Source organism: Mustela putorius, unplaced genomic scaffold (assembly GCF_011764305.1).
Source record: "Mustela putorius furo isolate JIRA1106 unplaced genomic scaffold, ASM1176430v1.1 tig00003845_pilon_pilon_pilon, whole genome shotgun sequence".
Lineage (NCBI taxonomy): Eukaryota > Metazoa > Chordata > Mammalia > Carnivora > Mustelidae > Mustela > Mustela putorius.
In genome coordinates, this window is record NW_025421998.1 from 53,881,543 (window position 1) to 53,908,006 (window position 26,464).

A 26,464-nucleotide genomic window follows, 5' to 3' on the forward strand; every position below is an offset into this window, starting at 1 on the left:
ATTATACAGAACCAGTACCTTTGACTTACTTTAGATTAACTTCAGTGATCATGATCAGCTTTTGTACTTCTAAATCAAACTTCTTTTCTTTCATTTATTCACATGAAAGACTTTTATTTTTAGGGTGAAAATACCTAATAATAAAACTATGGATTTTCAAAAAATAAGGTGAAGAATCGATGCTCACAGTTGAGCAGGTCTTAATTTGTATTATCCCGAACCAAGTTTCTGACTGTATTTATATTTTCACTTCTCACCAGCACTAGCAAAAAAAGTGATTACTAAGGGATTTCTCAGGCCTCGTGGAGTTGTCACAACTACTTGTTTGATTTTTCCATTATCACAGATAATGGAAAACATTCCTCTCCAAATACTCACATAAAGCAGCCATCTATATTCTCTATGGCATCGTGTCCCTGCTGCTCTATGAGCATAAACTCTTACAAGAGTGCTTAACTGGGGGTTCATGGAGGGGCTTTAGGGATTCAGAGAACCCTCTGAAAGTATCTAAAATTTTTATGTGTAAGCACATTTTTCTAGGTAAAGTCCAGACTCGTCAGACTCACTGAAGTCTATGAATACCAAGAAGTGCAAACCATTCCATATGATGGAACTTTTACTTATCATCTCACCTAAGAAAACTGCTTTCCAAGTCCTGCCACTAACACCTTCCATTCAGACGAGATGCCCAAAGAACCTGATCACGACACCCATCACAGTGACCTCTATTCATTTGCTCTCGGTGTTCTCCACTAAATGACGCCATCTTGAGAGGAGGGACTGTGCCTTCTATCTCTCTAACACACAGCTCAGGGCACATGATATTCACTTGATAAAGGTTTACTGTACATACCAATTAATGAACAAGCAAGAGAGGGAGTGAATTGCCTCAAAAAGGCAGAATTCCATGTTGCAGGGCTCAAAGGTTATTCTCACTGCAAGGCTTCCCTCACCCTCCATTTTGTCACTTTCCTATTACAGTGCTCATCATAAGAGCTAACTGTGCTTTGAACTTTAGTGTTATAATTATTTATTCCATCTACGAAACCAAGCTCCTATGCAACTAATATATAAGAAGCCATGTAAGCAGGACAGCATCAGGAAGGCATTCACTAAACAGTACTGCCCCTTGGTCTAGGGGATATAAAAAGGGAGTGGATATGAACAGGTCAAAATGTGGGCTAAACTGTGAACTGGCCAAGATGTTTATTTTGTATCCTCTATCCTCCCCCTCCTGCTTGGCCCCAACCAGGATCTTCAGCAACTCACACGGCCTTGTGCTCATCACCAAACCAGCCTGAAAGGGGCAGCACTAGAGAACCTTTCAAATGGAAAATGCAAAGACTCATGTGGCGTGATGCTGTGGCGATCAAGAAGTCGCACAAACTGCAATGCTGTTTTCCCTCAAGCTCATGAAAACAGTATCTGAAGATGCTAACTTACTTATAAGAAGGCATTTTCTATGGACTGAATGTGCCCCTCCCCCACCGAAATTCCTAGGCTGAATCCTGACTCCTAGTGTGACAGTGTCTGGAGGTGAGCCTTTGGGAGGTGGTTAGGTCATAAGGGTGGAACCCTCATGAATGGGGCTAGTGCCCAGAACATTCCCTCACCTCTCCTACCTTGTGAGGACCCAGTGAAATGATGGCTGTCTGCGAACCAGAAAGCAACCTGTCAGCAAATGCTGAATCTGACAGTGCCTTGATCTTAGACTTCTAGCCTCCACAACTGTGACAAATAAATTATTGTTGTTTATAAGCCACTTAGTCTGTGGTGTTTTGTGAGAGCAGCCCGAATGACTAAGACATACAGCCAATAACTTATTATGACTCCTTTCATCTCTCGACCTTCTTGGTCTAACCTTTATTCACCCCACAAGGTTCACTTTAAGAACTGCTGCCTCTAGGAACACCCCTCTCTTTGCCTCCAGTCATTTGGCTGGCCCTTCTCCAGGGGCTGACCCCAGGGTACCAAGGGACTCCTTGTGACTCAGCACTTGGAGAAGCACAAAGCAAAAGCCCACTTGTGGGCAGGTACCAAATCTTCAACTTTGAATTCCCAGTGAGGTCATAACACTTCACAGATACTCAAAGAACACTGCATGAATAAATGAACAAAAAAGATGAATGAGTAAATGTGCCTTTTAGAGTGAAGGCTTAAGAGAATAATACCTTAAATTTCAAAGAATCCTTCTCAAAGATGGTGCTGATAGAGGGGACGTTTTGCTATGCTCTTCCTAAGGGAGGGTCATCAAATTACTCTGGTGGTGGGTGACCCTGGCTTGTGCTGTTCTGCATCTTGACCATCAGCTTGGGCGAGGCCCTCAGATCAGGTAAACTGAAAAGAACAGCTGGCATGCTCACCCAACTGGACACTGATAAATACAGGCAAGGGGTTTCCTGATAAATATCAGATCAAAACGACCTGCTCTACATCTTGGCCTGAGGGTGGTTCATGTGAAAAATCACTTCAAGGCAGCTCCAAGAGTTGGCCCCTATCTAAGAGAATACATGATCGATATTTTGTGAAGAATAAAAATCACGCAGTTGTTAACTACTAGACCACTAAAAGCTAATATCATGGGAATGGAGGTAACCACAACGCAAGAAATAAGGAAAAAGCACTGCCATATGCAACAAACAGATTCACTAGGGAGGGCAATAAGGAAGGGAGCAAGTCACGACCCAGGCAGATAAATGGACAACAATAAGCATTTACTGAGGGTTTACCATTTAGCTTTTTACCAAAGCTAAAAGCTGCACATGCATTATCTTTTCATTAAAAACAGTTCTATGAGGTAAATACTATTAAAACCCCATTTGGGTTTTTTATTTAAAGAGTTTATTTATTTATTTGACAGAGATCACAAGTAGGCAGAGAGGCAGGCGGGAGGTGGGGGGCAGGCTCCCCATTGAGCAGAGAGCCCAATGCAGGGATTGGTCCCAGGACCCTGAGATCATGACCTGAGCTGAAGGCAGATGCTTAACCCACTGAGCCACCCAAGTGCCCCTAAAACCATCAGGGGTTTTTGATAAAGTAATTTAGCCAAGAAAGATCACAGGGTGAAGGTATGGTAAAGCTGAGACTGAAGCCGGATAGATTCAACAACAGAGCTCTTAACTAGAACCACAGATGTTCCCCTAAAGATGGTCAGTAACATACATTATAGACTACAACTATCGGAGGGGGCTTGGTTTACTCTGGTGCTGCTAGCTAAAGCAGGCCAATCTGCTTGGGGGGGGTCAGATAACAGGTGTGTTTCAGTCATGGTGAGGCTCAAAACTACTAGGGTCACCAGTTTTCAGTTCTAGATGGCCCATGTGATTTGGAAAACCCATCAAGGGACTGAAAAGGGAAGATGGTTGAAAAGCGCTGAGCATAGTATCAGGACCACAAGTAAACCAGCTCAGGCAAGGGCAGAGCTCAAGAACCAGCAAAGGAAGAATGAAATGCTAGCCAGAACAGAGTTATACACGGCAGGGATCAGAGGAGTGAGACTCTGGGCACCTGTGCCCACACACCCTGGGTATACAGAGACATGCAGGTTAGGGCTGGTGGGACTTCTGGTGCATTAGCTGCCTTGGGAAGAAAGTGAATTATACCCACTGAAATGTGAATTTTAGAGAGAAAGAAAGAAAGAAAGGGAGGGCGGGGATGCATGGATGGAGGGATGGAGGGAGAGAGAGAGAGAAAGAAAAGAAAAAAAAGAAAGGAAAAGAAAAGAAAGGGAAAAAATAAAAGAAAAACCCCAAACTGGGCTGTGATGAGCCTGTGGGCACAGAAGTTTGCTGACTGGGGTACACGGGGCCCTACACCAAAGAGCCACAAGGGGTTCTGAGAAATATGCCTTGTGAGGTACAGTTTACATAGCTGGAATGTCTAAATAAGAAAAGCTTGGGAGAATGAAACCCTGGTAGGTAATTTCCATTCTGTGAGCTACCCTACCCTTCCTGTGGGAGAAAGAGCCACAGGATTACTCATGATGTTCTAGAAAGGTGACCTTCCATTAATGGGTGGCTAGATAAAAGAGGCCGATTGTGTTTCAATTTAAGGAAGCCTTAACAAGAGAGGTGGAATGAGCTCTCCCTCAGGCTGGAGCAGAGCCCGTCAATAATATTATGGAACAACGGAAGATGGTTCTTCAGGGAGAGTGGGGGCTGGACAAGATGACCTTGGTATCTTTTCCAGCATCAAGATTCTACAAAAATTCATTTGTCTTGACTTCACTTTTCCCACTGAAGCCCAAAATACTGGCTCTCCTGAATAGGAGAGATGCATACGATTTAGCAGTATCTCTTCTCATCTTGTACTACGGAAATTCACACACAGCTTAGAAAACCAAACCACCAATGCCCACATCTATTCTTGTACTGTAAATGTGGGTACAGCAGAATTAAAATACTTATCTGGAAAAAAATAATCTCCCCAGCCAAAACCAATTTTGTCTGAAAACAACCTTCATAGAATTTGCTGACAAGGTATCTCATGATTCTGTTTTCTCATGGAAAAAAGTAAACAGAATTAAAAAAAAAAAAGGTCAAAAGAATATTGCTGGCAAGACAGACCTGATTAAGAGAATATGCTAAGAGAGAGATTAAGTAAGCAGGTGTGCGTCAAGGTGAGTGGTGGCTTGGATTTAGAGAACCACAGAGTGCTGACCTGACAATTACATTTTTGCAGAGGCTACTCTAGGTAGAAAGAGACTATTTTAGTAATGACAATGGGTTCCTTTTTTCAATCCCACACATATTAAGATTAATAACTCAACCTAAAGCCTAAATGGATCTAAGAGGATTCATCATCCCCAAACTCACAAAATCTAGGTACAGTCTGACTTCCATGGGTATAAAAGCAAACACAAAGTTGTTAGTGAATATGAACAAACTTCCAGGGGAAACCGGTAAACATATCTGGATGGAAAGCTCTGGCTGACAGGGAAGAACAGTATTTATTAAATTTCATTGCCCCTAGTAATTATTACGATGTAAAACAAGCTGTCGAAGAATCCTAATATTAGGGGCAAGCCTAGGACTTTGATCTGCCAATGTCAGTGAGTAACCCTACTGAGCAGTAAGGGGAGAAGAAATGGGAAGAGACTGAAATATCTGGAAATGTAAAGTCAATATCTTTTGATCCCAAGTATATTGCAATATGCCATATTAGCTTGATTGATTATTTTGGAAAAAAAAGAGAGAGAGAGAGAAAGGCACACTCAGCTAGAGTTCTGAAAGTGTTTAATGAAGGGACTATTTACAGAAGTGCTGCTAGCTTGGGGAAATTAACAACAACCACCAAAAAAATGGTGATGTAACAAGCCTAGACAGAGAGCTTAACCACCCTTGGGCTTGAAGGGCAAGAGGACTGAGAGCTGAGTGTGGGATTCCACTGGGAGCCTGAGAGGTGAGAGGCTCCCAGGGAGGAGCGGCTATCAAAGACGGGTGTGGTCACCGTCAGAACTGCAGGAGGAAGTGGGACAGAGGTGGGAACCACCAACACCTGATATTCCTGTCCTCCTACACTCTGATGTCCAGCAGTGGCTCCCACGGGCCAGGTCCCTTTTGGAGATGGCAGCCAAGAGTACCCAGGTGACAGAGTCCGCAGGAGTCAGGACTTACTGGGCTGGCAACACAGATCAGAGGCGGAAATGGAAGAGAAGATATGGATACAATGACGCCTTTCTGGTCCCAGAGAAGCTGGGGTCAACATACCAGGAATGGAGTCCAGCATCTTGCTTTAGGAAAGCAACTCAAAGATCTAGCATCTCTTGAGTAGGACATGTCAGTATTACCCAACTGACTTAATCTCATTCCTGCAGGCTTCCATGTCTTAACAGTCTTCCTCCATCAGTTTACTGCAATTCCAGTCCCACAACATGCCTCATATCCAACACTCCCCAGGTGACCCTTGAAAGTTGTTGGACCACACGGATATCATTTTTACCATAAAAACTTAGATTTTGATAAATATTTCCTAGAAAGTCCTCTAGTTCCGGTATAAAAATTCTTGGTTGAAGAGCAGATTTGGGGGTGAGGATAAAGCGGGGAATAGAAAGGAAAAGTGGCAGGACAAGTTCAACTCTCATATTAGCTGGATGAGAACATGGGTTTGATCTGTTTCATTCTCTGGGCTGTTGTCAACCGTTCAGAACAACAGTACCTCCTAAATGAATGAATGGCCTGGTGAATTATGGATAGGTGTACTGATATTATGTGTCAGAATGGCCCAAGATTAAGGACAGAGAGATTGGGAGAGGTAAGGAGGCAGAGGTTCAGCCACAGAGGGACTCAGTCCAGATAGCAGGTTAGGGCAGAGAGGAAAATTCAAGCTACAAGTCTGCAGAACCAAGCAAGATCTAGGCCACCAGTAGCTAAGAAGCAGTGCTCCAAAGTCAGACAGAGGCAAATGGTCTGATTAATGGACTCAGCTCACCCATCACAGAAACAACACTTGATTCTGACTCCAAGATCTTCTGAGCCGCTCTCATCCAGGGAGAGTCCTGTCCTCACAGAGAATCTGGGTTCACAGCTGTAGACATGGCCTCAATCTATCCTGAGCAGACAGAAGTTACAGGGTTTGCCTTATCTAGAGTAAAAGCCTACAACCATTTAACAGCTGTGTTCCAGGAGAAGAAATGTACTCCCCAAATCCCAAATTGTAATTTGAAATATGAGGATATTATACCTCCCAGAAGGTTTTTAGGCACTAAAAAAAGACTGTATGCAAAAGGCCTCGCATAGTCATGCCCAGCTACGCTTTTATCACAAATTACTAGAAAAAACAGTTCAACAATCAACCTGCCTTCCTAAGCTCCCTTCTACCAGATCCCATGTCAGAGGTATGGTCCATTTCTAGGTAGAAAGAGACTGTTTTAGTAATGACAATGGGTTTTCTTTTTTCCTTGGTGATTATCAATACTGAGCACAAAAATTAAACTGAGATGATGACAGCCCTTCAAAGAACCTATGACTTCAATCCAATTAAACTGATAGTCACCAGAGTGAAAACAGACCTGCCTGGGTTCAAATCCTAGACTTGCCACTTACTAGCTGGGAGGTCTTAACAAGGTTAAGACCTCTCTCTCAGCATCAGTTTTGCTGCCTGTGAAATGGGATAATATCTACCTTATTATTAACCCAATTAAGAGCACTAGACATAGAGAAAGCCCTCAGTAAATGGATGCAGAAAAACACACAAACTGTATTGTAACTGGATGCAGTGCCATTTTGGTATATTAACACCAAAGTGTTACAATTGTGCTACAATTTTGTTCATGTGTATGTGTGTTTAAATATCATCCATATTTAAAGAGACACAAATAATGTCATCAAACTTTTTCAGTTGCACTGGAAACTACTCCCCATGGTGCTGTAAGTGCCACAGAGAGCCAGAGGCCATCCCAGGAAGTTAATTACAGAGTTCACTGAACCTGGAGGAAAGAAGGCTGCAAGCTGTTCTACTAGAGAACTGGGATCAGGATCGAGGAAATGGAGCATTCTCATGGGAATGCAGGGTTGTTTCTCTCTGGCACCCACCTCACCCCTCAACCCTAGGGTTCACTTGCCAAGAAACCATACACTTCTAGAAGTGAAGATCTAAAAGAAGGGAGACAATGAATTTCAGTTGTCTCTGACTCTTATGTTTTTAAAATAAAATTTCAAGAGTTAGTTGATGTGAGGGAGTAGTCAGCATCCGTTAGGATCAGCAAATCCAAAGTATAAACAGGATAAAACACCCGCAGCAATAAAGACGGTGTGGGGTCAGCCATGGTCACTGGGGTGAGGGCAATTAACCCCACGGCTTCTGTTGATTTTCTGTTCCAGATATGGTGGTCATTTCATTCTGCTAAGACTCACGAGTCATGTCCACTCACTCTGGTAAGTGGGCCCGAGGAAATACACAAAGGGTCAGCTGCGAATCCCCAAGACTCACCTCTTGGCTTCTCTGGAATTAAGAAGTCTAGGTCAAAGGGCAACTGAGCATTGCCTTGTGCATACATGAGCTGACAGAGGTCTATCTGAAGGTAATTCAGAAGATAGGAGGATGCTTCAAGTTCTAAATTAGATTTGTAGGTATTTCCTAACATGCAGATTCAAAAGAAAGGGGAAAAAACTCAACAACTGGGTCACTTGAGAAAAAACTATCAATATTTTGAAAACGTGAATTCCACCATGGCTTCCATGCAGACTGATACATTTATGACACGCCTCAAAAAGCTGAGATGACTTTAGTGCTGAGAACAGCACTTATTTCTACCTCTCATTATTGGTTTATCTTGACGGCCATCGAAATGTAATACGTAGATTACCTGAGACTTAGAAAATACCTGAAATCTTGCTTCCCAGGAGATTTTGCAAAAATGACAAATATAAATGTTACATAGAGTTACCTTCTAGCTTCCAAGTATTCTCAAATCATTTCGTGTGTTTGTGTGTGTGTGTGTGTGTGTGTGTGTGTGACAGGTGCCAAGTTATTTTAAAGATTTTATTTATTTACTTGAGAGAGAGCATGAGAGGGGGGAGGGTCAGAGGGAGAAGCAGACTCCCTGCTGAGCAAGGAGCCCCATGTGGGATTCCAGGATCATGACCTGAGCCAAAGGCCATCTTTAACCAACTGAGCCACCTAGTCGTGTCCCCCCACAAGTTATTCTAAAGGGAAAACATCTTGACACTTTCCCCAAGTGGCCCAGAGATGGGGTGATAACCTATGCTAAACTATGACTCAGACTAAGTTTCTACATTCTGGCTGCAGATATACTTGTCACTTGGGGTTTGAATAATTCACAGTTGCAGTTTATATAAGCCTTTAAAATCTGAGTAACAAGAGGACAGTATGGATTTTTAGAGCAGGACTTGATAGCTAGCCCTGTTTCCTATCACTTTGGCTTCTTCTCCCAAATTTTTCTTGAAGGAAATTCAGAGGTTTGAAAATACTTCTTGATTAAATGAAAACCTAATTTATAAACTGAAGTTACTTGAAAAAGCTAGCTCTTCACTCTGAATAGACCCAGCAGAAGTATTCTTCAAATTTAAAAAGTAGTGAATACTCAAAATTTGCTAAGAGTAGATCTTAAGTGTTTTCACCACACACACACACACACACCACATAACTATGTGAAGTATGATGGGTATGTTAATTACCTTCATTGTGATAATCACTTTACAATGTACGCACATACATCAAAACATCCCATTGTATATTTTTTCCATTGTATATTTTAAATATATATGATTTTTACTTGTCAGCTATACCTAAGCTGTAAAACATTTTTTAATAAAAAATAAAATATAAAATAACTTGCTTGGAAAATGGAAAGGCTTCAAGTCAAGGAACTCTGTAACTCCAAATCTCTTTTGTGTGTATATACATGTGTGTTTTCAGATGTGTACACATACATGCATACATTTGTAACTTCAGAGACGGCAAAGCAGTAATAAAAGATGCAGCCTGAATACTTATGCAAGTTAGGGAATGAAAAATTCCTAGTTAGCGTAGCAACTGCTATATTGTATGGCATGGGGGGCAAGGAGATACAAGCCATGTAAGTTAATACTCTTGTTTTTTTCACATTTTGTACATTCCTTGGTGTTTTTAGAGAGGTACGCCTTTGGTCTCTGTAGTAACCATCTCAGAAACCTCATTTCACAGTTTGAAAGCAGACCGGAAGAAAGGTAGAATTGTGTCACTCCTGGTTCACTGCAAAACTGTAGAAAGTTGGTATTAAAATTCGTCAAGAGAATTTAAAATACAATGAAATATTGCTAAACTATTTGAGAGGCAAACAAATAAAATTAGAAGGTTAAAAAAAAAGAGAGACTTGGTTGAAATAAGACAAAAATAAATTTCACTGCATGGTATTGGTCTTTCTCCCTGTTTTTCTAGAGGGTGGCTGGGGGAAATGGGAAGGAAAGACCAAGTGAAAAGAAATGGAAGTACGTCAGTGATAATACAAAAACATCTATTTTTCTGAGTATTAACTTGCACTTGGGGTACCAAAGAAGACTAAAACCATCATAGACAAACCTGCCTAGGTAAGATTCTTACTCCATCAACTGTGACTCATTGAAGACCAAAAGCTCATGTCTACTCTTTACCAGTATGAATTCTCCTAAAGGCTTGTCTACGCTTACAAACTAACTGTTGGTGTTGAACTTTCTTGTCTTTTCTGCTTGTCATTTCCAGGTGAATTCCCTGTAGTACAAAACCTTTCACTTAAAGCTAAAAATCTCCAAAGAACTGGAAGCCTGGGGCTGGTACAACTTTGGATTTGCACAGATTTGGTTTAGGTTGCTTTAACTGGGGAAACATTTTGAATTACCCACAACTGTCTTCTCTCCTGGATTCATGTCCACAAATACTGACTGAAAGCCTAGTGCTAGACATTGGGGATAAAAGTTCAAATAAAAATGGGGATTGCCCTCAGAGAATAAATTCTTTACAGGACAGATATAAATCTGCACTTTTTTTTTTTTTTTTAAAGGAGTGGTTTGGAGCTAAGTTGTAGATAGCAGTTCATTAATGAACTTAGCTAGTATAAATAATCAGCCTGCTTTCTTGTTATTTCTAGGAGTTCAAGGCAGTAAGATCTAACATTTTTTTAGTTTGTCATTATTTGGGAGTTGCATTTCTCAATCCTCCTCAGGACATTCTGAACTCAGAAAAACAATTCCAAATATTTAATGACTTGACATGAAATGTAACTATGATACCCTAAGACCAGAGATATTTCTAGCTGGGTATGCTAGATCAACCATCTGTCCCATATCAACGCTATTTCACAAAAAGTAAATTTTTAGAAGTTCTATCCACATGAGTATTTTTAGAACATAAAAGAACAGAATGATTCTTGGCATTGATAGGGACGTTCAATCAGAGTAAAAAAGGGCTCCTGAAAGCCTCCTGGGTAATTGATTGTTATGAGCAACAATTTCCCAAAAAGTGTTCAACACTCAAAAAGTAAGGATGTTGCTGAATTTTTCGGGGTTAGTTTTCAACTTAAGAATTTCAAAGCTAGGGACGCCTGGGTGGCTCAGTTGGTTAAGCAGCTGCCTTCGGCTCAGGTCATGATCCCAGCGTCCTGGGATCGAGTCCCGCATTGGGCTCCTTGCTTGGATGGGAGCCTGCTTCTCCCTCTGCCTCTGCCTGCCATTCTGTCCGCCTGTGCTCGCTCTCTCTCCCTCTCTCTCTGACAAATAAATAAATAAAATCTTAAAAAAAAAAAAAAAAGAATTTCAAAGCTAGAAGAAATCTTAAATCTCTAATCTCCTAACCTTATAGATGAGGAAAGTCAAGCTCAGAGGGGTAACGTGATTTACTAATTTGTACTCAATGTATTTAATTTGGAGGAAGTTTGTTAATAGAATTTCAATTCCTCCAGAACAAAATGGATTTTTTAAAATCCTGGTAACAAAATAGTAAATTAACTTAAGAAAAATTTTATATGTGATAGGTAATCAAGAAATTAATAAAAAATAAGTCCCAGCTATGTTAAAGACATGAGTGAAGTACAACTCTAAAAGAAACAGACAAAATAAAATTGAGTATCTGGCCACAGAATGGGAAGGACTTTTTCACTTAAAGGGTATTTTTAAAACTTAAAAAATGTGAATCAGCAGTTTTGCTCATGTAAACATAAAGATAAGTAAACAAGTAAGAAACGAATGGAGGGGGCGCCTGGGTGGCTCAGTGGGTTAAGCCTCTGCCTTCAGCTCAGGTCATGATCCCAGGGTCCTGGGATTGAACCCCGCATCGGGCTCTCTGCTCTGCGGGGGGCCTGCTTCCCCCTCTGTCTCTGCCTGCCTCTCTGCCTACTTGTGATCTCTCTCTCTCTGTCAAATAAATAAATAAAACCTTAAAAAAAAAAAAAAAAAAGAAAGAAACGAATGGAGGAAAACTGCATGCAACAAGCAGGATTTAATATCCTTAACATATAAGGAGCTTATTCAGATCAATGAGAACAATTTCAATGGAAAAATGGACAACGGAGGTAAATTGGTTATCTACAGAAGAAAGATAATGGATTGATATAAATTGTAAATATCCAATCTTGCAAGAAACATAAATTTGGACAAGATAATACTTTCCCCCCATCAACCTAGAAAGAATGATTAATTTCTCCTCTGAGAATCATAATGCTCAATGAAATTAAGGAGAGCATTACAAAACAAGTGTTTTCATGTATGGCTGATATAAGTGAACATGCGCACTCCTAACCTGACTTATGAGTCTTTCCTTATTAAATTAAATACTGATATACCGGGCAAGGTGGAAGGGGAATCATGGTTATTTTTCACTAAATTTTTCTTCCTTGTAGCTGTCTATTATTACTAAATTCTCTGCAAAAGGTATGTATTTCTTTTACAATTAGTAGAACAATTTTAAACAAACAAAAAAATCTTTTCAAAGCAATACATTCCAGCAAGTTGCCTGATCTCTTCTTCTCAATTGTGAAACACCTATAAATCTCTTCCAGAAGCTGGTTTTCAGAAACAAATTCAATCAGTAAAACAGGTCCAGAGCTATATATAATATACTATTAAAAAATATATATTTTGTATTTGGGGTACCCGGGTGGCTCACTCAGTTAAGCTTCTGATTCTCGATCAGGTCATGATCTTAGGATCCTGGGATGGAGCCCTGGGTTGGGCTTCCCACTCAGCAGGGAGTCAGCTTGTCTCCCTTTACCCTTCCCCATAATGCACAGGCTCTCTCTCTCCCCTTCTAGAATAAATCAATCTTTAACATTTTTTTTTTTTTTGGTACCTAGGAAGTGGGGGGAAGGGAAAACGGTAAATGCCAAAAATATGTCATTTTCTTTAGCTTTGACATTTATTATGTTTTGCCTTTTATGATTTATGTCCTTTCCCACTCATAACCTAGGAAGTAAAAAAGCGATGCTTCCTTTTTTTTTCTAGTAAAGGTTGCCTTTATTCTTTTTTTTTTTTTCAATTTATTTATTTTCAGAAAAACAGTATTCATTATTTTTTCACCACACCCAGTGCTCCATGCAATCCGTGCCCTCTATAATACCCACCACCTGGTACCCCAACCTCCCACCTCCCCGCCACTTCAAACCCCTCAGATTGTTTGAAATTTCAGAGTCCACAGTCTCTCGTGATTCACCTCCCCTTCCAATTTACCCCAACTCCCTTCTCCTCTCTAACACCCCTTGTCCTCCATGATATTTGTTATGCTCCACAAATAAGTGAAACTTCCTTTAGCAAATGCCTCACAGGAATGTGAGGCAACAACTCTCTAGAAACAAATACCTTATTTAACGTAGGCCCCTTTCTTTCTTCCCCGTGCAGAGTGCTGTTCACTCTCCTGTCTTCGTTTTCTCCCTCACTAACTAAGGGTGCCTTTGGGGCTCAAATCAGATCTTGTGCACTCCTGCCTCTGCTCCATTTTGTGTGGGGCCTGGTTCACAGATGCTTTTCTCAACGAAGGAAGGCAGGACTAAATTAATCTTAGCCAGGTATTTTTAAAAATTGGCTCTATCTACGAAAAGGAGAAAGGTCTGTGAGCTTAAAAATTCGGCCCCCAACAAAGTTAATTTTATATGTAATGGCTGAACGATCATTGCTGGTGGCAGGAAGCTGGAGAGCTATTTGGCTGCCCCCGACCCTCACCTGGTAGGATCCTTTCTCATCATCTCTATGAACTTTAAGGATGGGAATCTGAGATAAGCTGCTCGTTGGTGGATAAATGAAATGTCTGACGAAGGGATGCCAGCTTCTGTCCGAAGATCTCCACGCAGTCAGGTAAGTAACCGAATTCCCCAGTGTTGATGGGTCACCACATTCCACCAACGAATGCATATTCAATTTACTCTGCATCTTCCATAAGCCTGTGCTACCTAACTCTTCTTTTTAGGGACCTCCAGACTGATCTGCCTGAAGCCCGCTGTCCTTGTCACTCAGAAGGAAGAGATGCCATTCCTGGCTTTTCTATTCTGGATTGAAGTAGTCTCAAAAACTTAGGTTTAGGCCAGAATGGACCAACAGAACTCTCTTTGATTACACTCTTCCCCAAAGGCTCTGAAGTCACCTGATGTGCTACATAAGAGTAGAGGTTGGGGCAAAGATGCTGCAGTGGCAAGCCCCAGCGGGTGGGCCAGAGGGGAATCAGCAGCCACAGGTGTTGAATAAACCTAGGGCCCTCTGATCTTCAGTAACAAGGGTTTTTCCAGGGTGTGGTGAGCTTTTCTCAGGTCTGTGCGTATCTCTTCCCTATGCCAAGATTATGAGTAATACCGAAGGACAGGAGTTTGAGATTTACTGAGTTGGTACGGAAATGGAATCTACTCAAAATTGAGATAAAGTCAGAGTTGATTGCCAAATTATAATGGAAATGGTACTTAATAGTTCAACAAGTCACGAAAGGTTTCTGTCCACAAGCATCTGGCGTTCACGTGTATTCCTCAGAAGACAATCAGAATAAAATTGGCTGTTTTGTTCCAAGGTTTCTTCTCTTGGGCTTTACATGTGTCTTCTGCCTCATCCAACCTCAAAATCTTCCCTTTACCACCTTGATGGATTATCCCTGAACTCTAACCAAGTAGGTATAAATCAGTACCAGTTTGGGCCCATGGGTTCTACTGTGTCTGCCATTCTATTTCTTGTAGTTCTACTCACCGACATCTTTTAACATTCCAATCATGCAAGTTGCTATAGGAGATGGTATTATCTCCATGGCTTCAATTACCCTCTCGGTTCCCATGTTTTTAGAGTTGTATCTGAGTATTGTTTTAATACTGAGTTAATTTTTAGATCTCTAGCTCCCTATGGATATTTAATGAGAAGCACTGGATGATCCCATTTATTTTTTGCTGACAAAATTTTTTGTGTCTTTCAGGAGTTGCTGTGCTAATTTTCTGATAGGGTAACTGCTAATAAGTAGGGGAGAAGCAGTCCATCAGAAACATTTTATGGGGGCAAAGGTCATTTCAATCAGCCTAGCCTCACTTTAGGCCCCACAAAATCGATTCTTAGGAACACATCTAAAAACACAAAGATTGAATTGCAACTTTCTCTAACAGACCTGAAAGATCCCTAGTTATTATTTTTATTAATTTTTTTTTCCTTCTGACAACAAAGATTATTTTACTAGGGGAATATTATCAATGGAAGTATTTCTAACCTTTCCTTGTGATTAACAAACTTCCAACGGAAGTAATGGATTGTATAGTATTTATTTATTGCCTATTTTAGAGGAAACTCTACAATGCTATTCAGCAGGTGCCAGTTTTTGAATGAAAGCTTCTTCTTACCCAAGCAATCAAGACACAGGATATCTAAAGTTCTTTTCAATGGCTATGACTCTCAGAGGAAAACTCCAGGATACTCAGACTGATTGCAAAAAATAACGCCATCATCACAATCCCCCAACTTGTAATAATAACAGTTCTCTGAGCAGGGAGAAAGTGATAGCTTCCATCAAGCATAAAATTCAGTTTGGGATTTTATCATGCATTGCACCATTTGGGGATCATTAGACTTCTCTATTCATATGAGTATCAATATGAAGCTTGTTTCACCTCTATAAATCCTAGCCAAGGCAAGATCATGAAAGGTTTAAGGACTCATCTGTCTACAGTACCATTCTCTCCCCTCACTGACTGCACAGGGCCAAAATTTTACCTTGACATATTCTACCCTACCCCCACCTTTGAAATCACCAAGATATGCTCTTATGACTCATTAAGTTTTCATGAGCCTCTTACAAATTCCTACCCCCAAGCCACTTCCTGCCATCTTAATTGTCTTATTATCACTATTATTCTCTCCCTCTATGTGTTTCTTGGATCTCCAGAAGCCCCTAATATTTTATTCTGACTCAGCTTGCCTTGATCATGCCCAGCCATTCCTGGAACCTGAACAAAGAGGACATTTACAAGGGTTTGTCAAAATTGTTGAGCCGTGTTCATTTAATTATGGACAAACGTACCCTAAATGAATCTATATGTCGTATCTTATTTCTCCATTTTTTAAACAGGAGGAAAATACTGGAAAACAACAACAAAAAATTAAGAAACCTATCCAAGGTAAACCCAAGCACTGTACATCAATTTCTACAGACTAAAACAAGTCTTTTCTGCTTCAACAGAATGGACTTTTTAAATTAAAGACAAATTTTTATGTAATGAAAATTAAGAACACGGTCACGTTTTAAATAGGATAGGGATATTTAACGTGATTTATCAGAGAAATATGTACTGTACACTTGCCCACAGTCTGTTATGTTCTGTTATGATATTTTAAGTAATCTTCTATTTTTGCTATCTTAAAACAACATTTAGGGCTGTTGTATGCCAGATGGAATTTTTTCCTTTCCATCCATTTCCCATTGCAAAAGGAAGATGCAAAAAGTTCTGTGCATCTTACATGGAAATCTTGAAAGTATTTGAATCACTCAGAAATCACCAAACTTTGGCTGAATCAGTATGAGGTAAATAGCATACAGCAGAGTGTGTATTTAGAGTGAACATATCAGCCTGTGTAGTATTCAGTAACAGCAAGTATTCATATGACATGCCAGCTCAAAATTCACTTCTATAAAAACAGGACCGGATCACAGTCAACTTTCAAAGAAAACAATGATGTAGTGGTATATTTTAGGGTAAAGCTAATGAACTGGAATTGAGCTATAATTGGACATTCTGTCTTCCCAGGGACTTAAAGCTTGAGTCCACAGACACAGACTTGAGCTCCTCACATGAAATGCTTAGTTGATGCTGGTAACTGCTTCCTGTAAAACCAACAGAGAGGACCGTGAAGAAAGGGAGTGAATGAAACCCATGCCTGTGGTACAGATAGCCATCTCCAAAACTTGAATGCACCCACCTTTTTCTCTTTTGCCTATTACGTTCTTCACAAGAGCTCAAAGGTATTTTGTGAGGAGCACACAATTTTGGGGCGCCATGCTCTGGCCACTTGGTTCCACCTCTGGAGCTACAGCACTGTCTCTCTGTGTGAGCCCTTCACATCATTGTCCCCACATTGTCTCCTCCACCTGAAATGCCTGTGTTTCCTCACTTCTGCAAGTAATGTTCCTGGCGCTTCAGAGTCTCTCTTCCTCAGGGACACATGCATGTCTCTTGAGACCCACTGAGCTCCCTGTGGCGGGCTTCCATAGCACTCTGCCTAACGCCTACCTCCCAGGTAATGAAATAAGCCTCGGGATCTCTCGCAGTGTTAGCTCTCTGAAGGCAGCGAGGTATCAGGGCGGTCCGTGAGAATGAAAGCACATTTTAAGCTGGTACCTATGTCTCCCTTCTCCATGAGATCTCTTCAAGTCTTTATTTCTCCCAGCCTCAGTGGTATGCGGTTGTCATGAAGGACTATCCATCTGTCTGTGCATCTCCTCCCTACCTTTCTGCCATGAAGCATTCACATGACACTTGCGATGTGGTAGTTTAGTTAAACTACCAAAGATTCCTAGTGTTACCTAATCAGACAACCAACTGGAAGGTAATCATATTGTTGTTTATTAGTAGTAATGCTGATCTGGCCGTGACAGGGGTAGAAGAGGAAAGAATGTAAGGTTGCGCAGGGTCTGGGGCCATAAGCCAATGAAAAGCAACCTCTTTCTCAACATCTCACTTTAATGATTTCTCAGACATTCTAGAGAGGATATGCCTCTTTTAATTTTATAAGAATAAGAACTTAATAAACCTAGGGAGCAGCACCTCTCCATGGGGAATATGAGATCTTTGAAAACGTGATTTTGATAAATCTAACTGAGCCACTATCACTTTTCTTAATTGGGCCTTTTAAAATAAACGAGTATTTTCAGAAAAATAAACACTGTAATGACAAATTCCCCCATTTAAAAAAGTTGAAAATTCAGTTTTTGCGGCGCCTGGGTGGCTCAGTGGGTTAAAGCCTCTGCCTTTGGCTCAGGTCATGATCCCAGGGTCCTGGGATCGAGCCCCGCATCAGGCTCTCTGCTCAGCGGGGAGCCTGCTTCCTCCTCTCTCTCTCTGCCTGCCTCTCTCTGCCCACTTGTGATCTCTCTCTGTCAAATAAATAAATAAACAAAATCTTTAAAAAAAATAAATAAAAACACTGAAATTCATTTTTTAAAAATAAATGTCAGGACTTGCAAGTGGGTTCTTGTAAGAACTTAAAAATATAGCTAATGAGCAGATGGCTCCACCAGACAGCATGAGCCCATCACTTTCACTGGCAGCTTAGGGGCCATTTCTCTGGTAAATAAATAAATAAGTAAATAACCCAGCAAAACTAGAATTTAAAGACCCCGTGGAGGGAACCAAACTTGTAAAGCTTGCTGTGTAACACAGAAGAGTATGGACCGCTGCATTCGTGAAAAATGTTCATCAGAGGTATTTACTTCCTAATGCCTGTGAAAGTATTTAAACACTTGACTAAATACTGTCTTGGATGATTCCTTGTTTTCCATGTGTAAATACTTCCCCTCCATCCCTCAGCTCAACGGTAAACTTCTCAGAGGCACGAATTATCTTCTGCCATTTTTGTGTTACTTTGTGGCCATATTAATCCTGATAGAAAATGAACTTAAAACTGTTCATTCGGGGCCGTCTCTCTCCTATGAAGAGGTACTTTAGTACCAAACCAACACAAAGTCAAGATTCTGTTAGGAAGAAAAATAACATCACTTCTATAGAGCAATTTCTCAGTTTACAGGTAGGCAACTTAATATATAATGAATTGCTTATCACATCTGAATTCTGACTTTCATTATTAAGCAATAATGTTATAAAATCCTATTTGTATTTAAGTAGTTCCTCGGTTAGGCAAAATTACTGATAAACTTTAAATAATGCTATGATTGCTCTTAACTTCACTAGATGTATAATGCAAGTATGAATACAGAACGGTAAAACCACCTTTGCTTTTAGTATTTCATAGAGAGTAAAAACAGGGCTTCCAACTTATACTTAGCTTTATTTTTTAAACAAAGGAAGAGACAAATGAAAGTTGGAAAAAGGCAGAGGCTAACTTTTAATAGGTGAAGTAAGAGGGACAACCGCCAGGATACCCCAAACCACTTCTCCCCGAGTCATCCATGAACAAGGGACCCTTTGACGTAGGCAGAATTGCAGGATGAGGCTGCAGGAAACAAGGAAAAGGAAGCCTGGTGGAGGCTGAGTGATAGGGACCCTACCCTGACAGCTATGCCAAGATTTAGTTTCAGCAAAATCCCCTTCCCACCCATTTTTCAGAAGCAAATGAGAAAAGGGGAAGGAAGTAGGGTGGGTCCTCAGACTTAACAAAGGAACTGAAGAAAACCGGTGGGAAGAGGGTGGGTTATGCTTCGAGTCTCTAGGGAAAGGACTGCTTAGCGAGGCTCTCACATACATTTCACACATCCACATTTCAGCAGTTTGGAAATTAGGAACTCGGTTTAGCAGCCACCACCAGTATTTCTATTCCACAAGTTAATACGCTACAAAGCTCCATGTTCGGAAAAAATAATTCTAGTTTTCTGGTCAAGAGGACGGTTGTATTCCAGGAAGGACCTACCTGTAGATATATATTTTCATACAGTTATCTCACAGATATGAAAATATGAACAGCTTACATGCTTTTCAAATCTAGGTTAGGACTCAAACTAAGCGAGCACCTTAGCATTCTCTTTTCTGTAATCCTTCCCATATCTGCCACTACTGTCCTGTCAATACATAATCGCTCTGTCTCTTTCTTCCAGGGTGGTCCTGGCCATTCCTCTTTCTTGGGATCATCATGATTCTTGTTGTCCTGGTTTCCTGTCCTCTGATCAGCCCTCCCTCCAGTAATGACTGTGGAGAGAAGATACATCCTAGAAGCCAACTGACGTGAGACCGCTCTTAGCCCAGCTCTGCATAGCTACTCCTCAGCCTCAGTTTTCTAATGTACCAAACTGAAGCACATCATTTACCTCAAAAGAGCTCCCCACCCCCTGTGCTGCCCCCACTCCTCCTTTTCTAGGAAAACTAACAAAACCAAGTCATCAGTGACTTCTCATTACTTTAGAATTCAGTAAAACTTTTCAGCCTTCAAAAAATCCCCATGGTCTGGTCCCAATCTCAATTCTCAAGAAATCTTCCTTCTCCTGCTTCCCTTCGGCCCTTCAGCCCCACTTGGGGCTGGTGACACAGAATGTCTTCTGATGACCAAAAATACCTTGTACTTTGACGTTCTGTGCATTTTCTAATGCTGTTCTCCCTTCTAGCAATGCTCTTCTTCAATTTAAATTGTTAATAGAACCCAAACCCACTTTAAGGTCCACGTCAAACTTTATCTCTGCCGTAAGAGAAACTCCTGTTTTCCAGGTGGAAATTCTTCTTCTAACTTCTGTGTATCTCTCTGGGGATTACCAACACTGTCTTCTTGTATCTCAGTTACCTGTGTCAATGACTTCTTTCCACAACATGACTATACTTCTTCAGGGAAACATCCACCATAGTTATTCTGAATCCCCTATGACTTTGCTTTTACTAAAGGTATGCTCAATGAATAAATAATTGAGAGTATTCTAAAATAACAGCATGGTATTACCATTTCAGACTATATGGGTCAAGAGAGCATTCCTGAAATCACGGCTAATTCTAAAGATGGCACACACATCTTTGCAGCAAATGCCAAACTCTGGCTAAATAATCCAATTCTTTTGGGGGCTACCAGAGGTGCTGTTTGTCCAAGATATTTTCAAAAGGTCTGGTCTGAGAAGATGGCTTATATAGTTTCCATGCCGCTATCCAGAATCCCCAGCTCACAATGTGCCAATAAGTTAAACACAGTGTGCTTTAGTTTGTATCTCAGACACCTGAAACATACTGCGGGAACACAAAAGCAAGGTAAATGTTTTATAGCTTTTTGGTGAAGGCGACCAACCATTCGATTGCTAAACAGAACATTCTAATGTCTACCACCTAATAGAAAATAACACTCATTCCCACCCGCTCATTACCAGTCACCGAATCCTGCCAATTTTACCATCTCTTATCTACATCTACAGCTTTCTCATTTCCCATCTACCACCCTGGTTCAGTCTTTCACCTTTCACCTGATTCACTACAATAGTTTTCCAAGGGTTCTCTCCAACACGCTCCTCTTTTCCACTCATTTGTTCCAATGCCAAAGGGATCTTACAAAGACTCCATCTGATTGTGCCACTTTGCTTATTTGATGGCTTTCCTTTGCCAGAAAAACAAGTCTAAACTCTTTACAGTGGCTTACTAGGTCTTATGCAGCTGAATGGTAACCTCCCTCACAACCCACTCCCCTTTATTCCCATGAATCACCCAGCGCTCAAGTCATGTGCATTCTTGCTGGTCCCTCTGTCTACCAGGTTCTTCCCTGTCCCCCCTGCTGGGGCCATTAGTCAGCCTTCCAGGCCAAGCTGAAAAGCCCCAGGTAAACTGAAAGGCCTGTGGTAACACAGGCTTTTCCCTTATTAATATAATTTGATTAAGACTAGGAAATGTGATGCCTACCTACAAAAGAAATAATTTCTTTAAAGAGTTAATGACTAAATTTTAACGCCACTATCATAATGTTTAGAAGAAACAACCAATCTCTGTCCCCTTCTTAAAGTTCTCACATAATGATTTTCGACACTTAGTAATGAGTGTGGGCTAATTTTGCCTACAGCTTGTTAATATAAAATAAGAAAACCAAGTGCTTCCTGAGAAACTTGTGGTAATTATACATTTAAATATTTTTCTTTCAGAAATACCTTGCCAAAAGCTCAGAGCGAAGTGTGTCTCTAATTAGCTGCACTTATAATCATGGCATTGACCAGTCTGAGAAAATAGGAGAAATGCCTGCTTGGAAAGCTTGAAGCTCCATCTCTTTGTAACAAGATGCACCAGCAACAAAAGCTTCTTTTTCTATTCAGTGGTACTTTAAAGCAGCTTTCTCATTTTTGGCACATACGTATTTAAAGTGATGTGGTATTCTAGAACTGGAGAAGCAATGTAGTTTAGTTAAAAAAGAAAAAAAAAGACTCCATGGGTAACTTAGAGTCTTAACTCAAATTTCACCATTGCCTCCTTAAATAGCTTTGGCCCAGGAATGGCAGATGAGGTAGGTGAAGCATTTTAAAATCATAAAAGAAAGGAAATCAGTATGTAGCTCCAGGGTTGGGTCATCATTGTTACTGCTATTACAAGAAGAAACTGCGGGTCTGGGTTTACACTGGGTAAACGGCGGTTTCCTCTGTACATCCTGCGTGTTATAACAGCGTTTTCATGAGCCAGAGCAGATGACCACCACTGAAAAGAGAGCGAGGGCAGGAAAAAGGCAAATGCCGTCCCCAGCTCATGAACACGGTGAACTCCGTGAGGAAGCAAAGATGGAGATAACATCAAATGCTCAAGACCTAAATGAGTCAGATCATCTATCAGATGGTTTTTGTTCCTAATATGTCACTGCAAAAAGCATAAGCATCTAGTATTAAATAACCCATCGAGTGGAACACAACATCAGTATCAGCCTCGAGAGCTGAGTAGTTCAACTGCTGTCATCCTGCAGGAGGGACATGGCAGAACAGCCGAGGTTATATTCATCACTGAGGAAGAAAGAGCTTGAATATTCACATCTCCTCACTCAAAGCTCCAAAAAAAAAAAAAAAAAGAAAAGAAAAAGAAAAAGAAAAAAAGAAAGGTCTATGTAGCAAGGCCGTAATTCCAATGCTGATTTATACACCGTCTTTCCTCTCAGGAGCATAAACACTATCAGAGCTGCTAATGCATTCATATCACGACATTCATGTAAGAAGTAACAAACCCTAGTGTTGCGTTTTACAATCTTAAGCTGAAGGACGAAAACTTCATTTTAGGTATCGGTATAAAGGAGACAGCAATAGCAGATAACCAAAAGCAAAGCTGTCACTCTTCTACCACTAAATTTCTGTCTCCTGTTAGAAGTCGTTACAATTACCAGCATCGAGTTTGGATTTCCAACACATATTTGGAGGGTAGGATCGTCTCATTAGCTTTGACTATAATATTCCAGACTGAACTAAAGACAAGGCAAAGGCAACACTGGTAGGTATCTTTTAAAAGAAGCCTGAAGTTGTCTGTGGCATAAGGCCGATGATTTCTAGCCTTGGTGAATTGGTACTCTACCATGGGTTTGGCTTTAAAAGATCTTGCCCTACCCGCAGGCTGTTGCTGGTCCACTACACTGAATATGCAATTCATTGTGAAATATATCATTCATTTTAAGAACCGCTAGGAAGGGAAAATGCTGACGGTTAACCCATGATGTGTTTTCCTATCATCAATCATTGAGATGACCCTGATTTCAGAGATGCTAAAATGCAGGGGAAGTGTGCATTTTGAAATCAACAAAATATGGCAAATGAAAACTATTGCTCTTCTAATTAGAAACTTAAGTCACACACTAGGCTACTCAAATATTCTTTTTTTTTTTTTAAGATTTTTATTTATTTATTTGACAGAGAGAGATTACAAGTAGGCAGAAAGGCAGGCGGGGGGGTGGGGGGGGAGGGAGGAGCAGGCTCCCTGCTGAGCAGAGAGTCTGATGCAGGGCTTGATCCCAGGATCCCGGGATCATGACCTGAGCTGAAAGCAGAGGCTTTAACCCACTGAGCCACCCAGGTGCCCCGGATACTCAAATATTCTAAGGACACGGCAGAGATTAAGGGTCAGTCTTTGATACAGTCAACCTTCAGGATGCTTTTAACAACTGAAACAAGTTCCTGGACTTTCCAGTAGTACCTACTGAAGTGAAGGCTGCTAAGATGTCCACTCTCACTGAAAGTCGCCGGACACCCCTGAAACAGCTCAGTCGCAAGGCTTGGAAACTGCTTGATTATTTTCCCCCTCGAGACACCAATTGTTATCATCTGACATTGCACTGTTAGGGGCGTGTTATGTTCAACTGAACAGCCTGCCGCCTTGAACATTTCATCTCACCTCCTGCTCAGTAAACCCCTGGCATGTGTACTGAGCCTGAGAGCAGAAAAAAAAATGAAGCAATTTTTCCCCTTTAGAAGGGGTTGGACATAAACTTCCAAGGAAAAATTAAAGTCAGAGGAAGACATGAAGACATGTTTATACACACTGAAGAATTTTCCCTTTCGTGAGCAACCCTGGATAGCTGAGCACTGAGAACTCAGTCTTACAAACAACAGCAAAAAAATCAACCAATGACAATGTGTAGTAGAAGAAAGCGGTGCCATTGTCCCCCCAGCGTGAGGACAGCATTCTCAGTTCTAAAGTTCAATCTGAATTACTGCTTTCAGGAGAAGGAAGCAGAGCATCCCTTTCCTCCAGTTTAACTCCTTGCAAACAACAGAGCTTTTGCTGGAACACAAACATTCATAAGATACTGGGAAAACTCCCTTCTGACTCTCCCACTTGGTGAAGGCGTCTATAATCTAGTATTCTGTTCTTACCTTTTTCTACTGGGTACATTTGTTTGGTGACTAGAGCCATGCCATACTCAACATAAAAGTACATCAGAATGTTCTTCCAAAATTCATATTCCACAAACTATGTGATGGGTAGAATTCCCAAAGTCAAACTTGAAAGCCATTGAATCAAAAATCATACACAGGCATTCGTATTTGCTTACATATATTCTTCTATTTCTACAGGATTTACTTTTGAGGAGCGCTCTCTTATGTACCCAGTGTTGTGAATGTCTGGCTTTGAGTTATGAGCAGCTGTCATTTTTAGTAAAGAGGATGACTTGGGGGGGAAAAACCCCCAAAACTAAAGAATTTAAAATATTTTTTCCTTCAAGCATGCAGCCAGGCGGAAACACTTTTCACCCCTTTCCAACCTGCATCCCCAAGAGAAAAAGGGCTTACGTGTTCAGATTTCTCCTGTTCTTTTTTGTCGGTCTGTAGAAACTGACAGTTTTCTCTCGCCAGCTTCTGGACCAGTTCAATTCGTCCGATGTCATCTCTCTCCTGAAGTTTGCACATCACTCCTGCCTTAAGAGTCGGAGAGAAAGCGAAGATATACTTAAATCCACAGTCCCAGGACATGACACCACTGCACAATTCGCCTTACAATAAGCTCATCTTCTCTGTTGTCTGCATTAATGCTTGGTCTTGGTCATACAGTTGGCCTTTCCAAAACTGAAACTGAATTATTTTAACCGAGGAAGCTCACACCCCAAGTCTTAAAGTTCAGATCACGTATCAGTCCACTTTAAGAGAGGGAAGGGCAGAGCAAACTAAATCATTTGCTCCTGAAGTGAGCTCCTGATATGCCACTATTTGTTCCTGACAGCCTGTTTCCTGTTACATAAGCAAAGCCTCACAAGAGGTTAAAAACTCATGGGAAAGTTAGCCAGCAACCACTCTGACAAAAAGGGTGAAATGATACAGAGGACTAAAAATAACAGTACACAAGCTCCTAATTCTTTTACGCCACCAGATTATTCCATGTATAAATACGGAGTTTAACAAGATCACAAGATTTTTCTTTTTAACAACTGGAAAATTACTGTGGGGCATTATTAGCAAAGTACTTCTAATGTTCCATGAAACATGATTTTTAAAAAGTTTATTAAAAATAAACTGCAAAAAGAAAGCTTCAAATGTCATCAGGGATTGGAAATGAACCATTAAGCATCACATTTTTTATTATGCCAAAGTACCTAAGTAACAATAATATGAAGGAGAAGAATCTAAGACTTTCATTAGAAAAACAAGATGTTCATTGTAACACAAATTGTTAACTGTTTCTGCTCAAATTATTAAAAAAAAAAAAATGTCCTGACCTATCAGGACATGATTAATGAAATCTGAAGTTATTCTTGGTAGGAGCAATCAAAATTTGGGAATCTACAATGCAACTATACAGGATTTTTCTTATTTTTTTAATGTACAGGATTTGAATGGACCTAGCAACAGGACCAAATATGAAGAAGGGGCCAGCAAGTGATGTTCAGCTTCATGGTCTTAATTGTGCCAAAGATAACCATTTTGTTGAGCGGGCATCGATAAAATGGGATCCTCCATGCAAGCGAAACAATGACTATTATCTTTATTCCCAAGAGCAAAGATAGCTCCTTATCTAACCACTTCTCCAACAACTAGGAAGGAAACAGAAAATTCTTCAAGTGGCCCAAATCACAGATTCCCAGGAGACAGCAAGTGGAATTCCTCCCCCAAAGTCAGATGTTTATTTTTAAAATATCCCTCACAAGCGGCCGTCCAGTTTGTCTCCAAGCTTCTTGCACAGGGATCACAGTTTATCTTAAGAGAGCCTGTGTACTGTCGGAGAGTCACGGTTGTTGGAAAGTCCCTTACCACACTAGACAAAACTCCGAAATCACTCAACGTCAAGCCATGAGTACCAGTTTTGCCTTTTATTTGAATTTTTTAAAAAGATTTATTCATTTATCTATCTATCTATCTATTTATTTATTTATTCTAAAAAGAGAGGGAGAGAGTGAGTGAGTGGGGAGAGGGGCAGAAGGAGAGGGAGACAGATCCATAAGCAGACTCCTCGCTGAGCTCG

At 40.7% G+C, this 26,464-nt stretch overlaps 1 protein-coding gene across 2 annotated transcripts in view; it reads right to left on the reverse strand.

Moving 5' to 3' along the window:
* The window catches only part of RAPGEF5 (Rap guanine nucleotide exchange factor 5), a 223,277-nt gene that overhangs the window by 77,826 nt on the left and 118,987 nt on the right, over nucleotides 1-26,464 (reverse strand). For both annotated transcript variants that reach the window (XM_004743361.3, XM_013051672.2), the window contains exon 9: nucleotides 24,802-24,927. In XM_004743361.3, coding sequence (XP_004743418.2) covers nucleotides 24,802-24,927 — 126 coding nt within the window. The remainder of the gene's footprint in view (nucleotides 1-24,801; nucleotides 24,928-26,464) is intronic.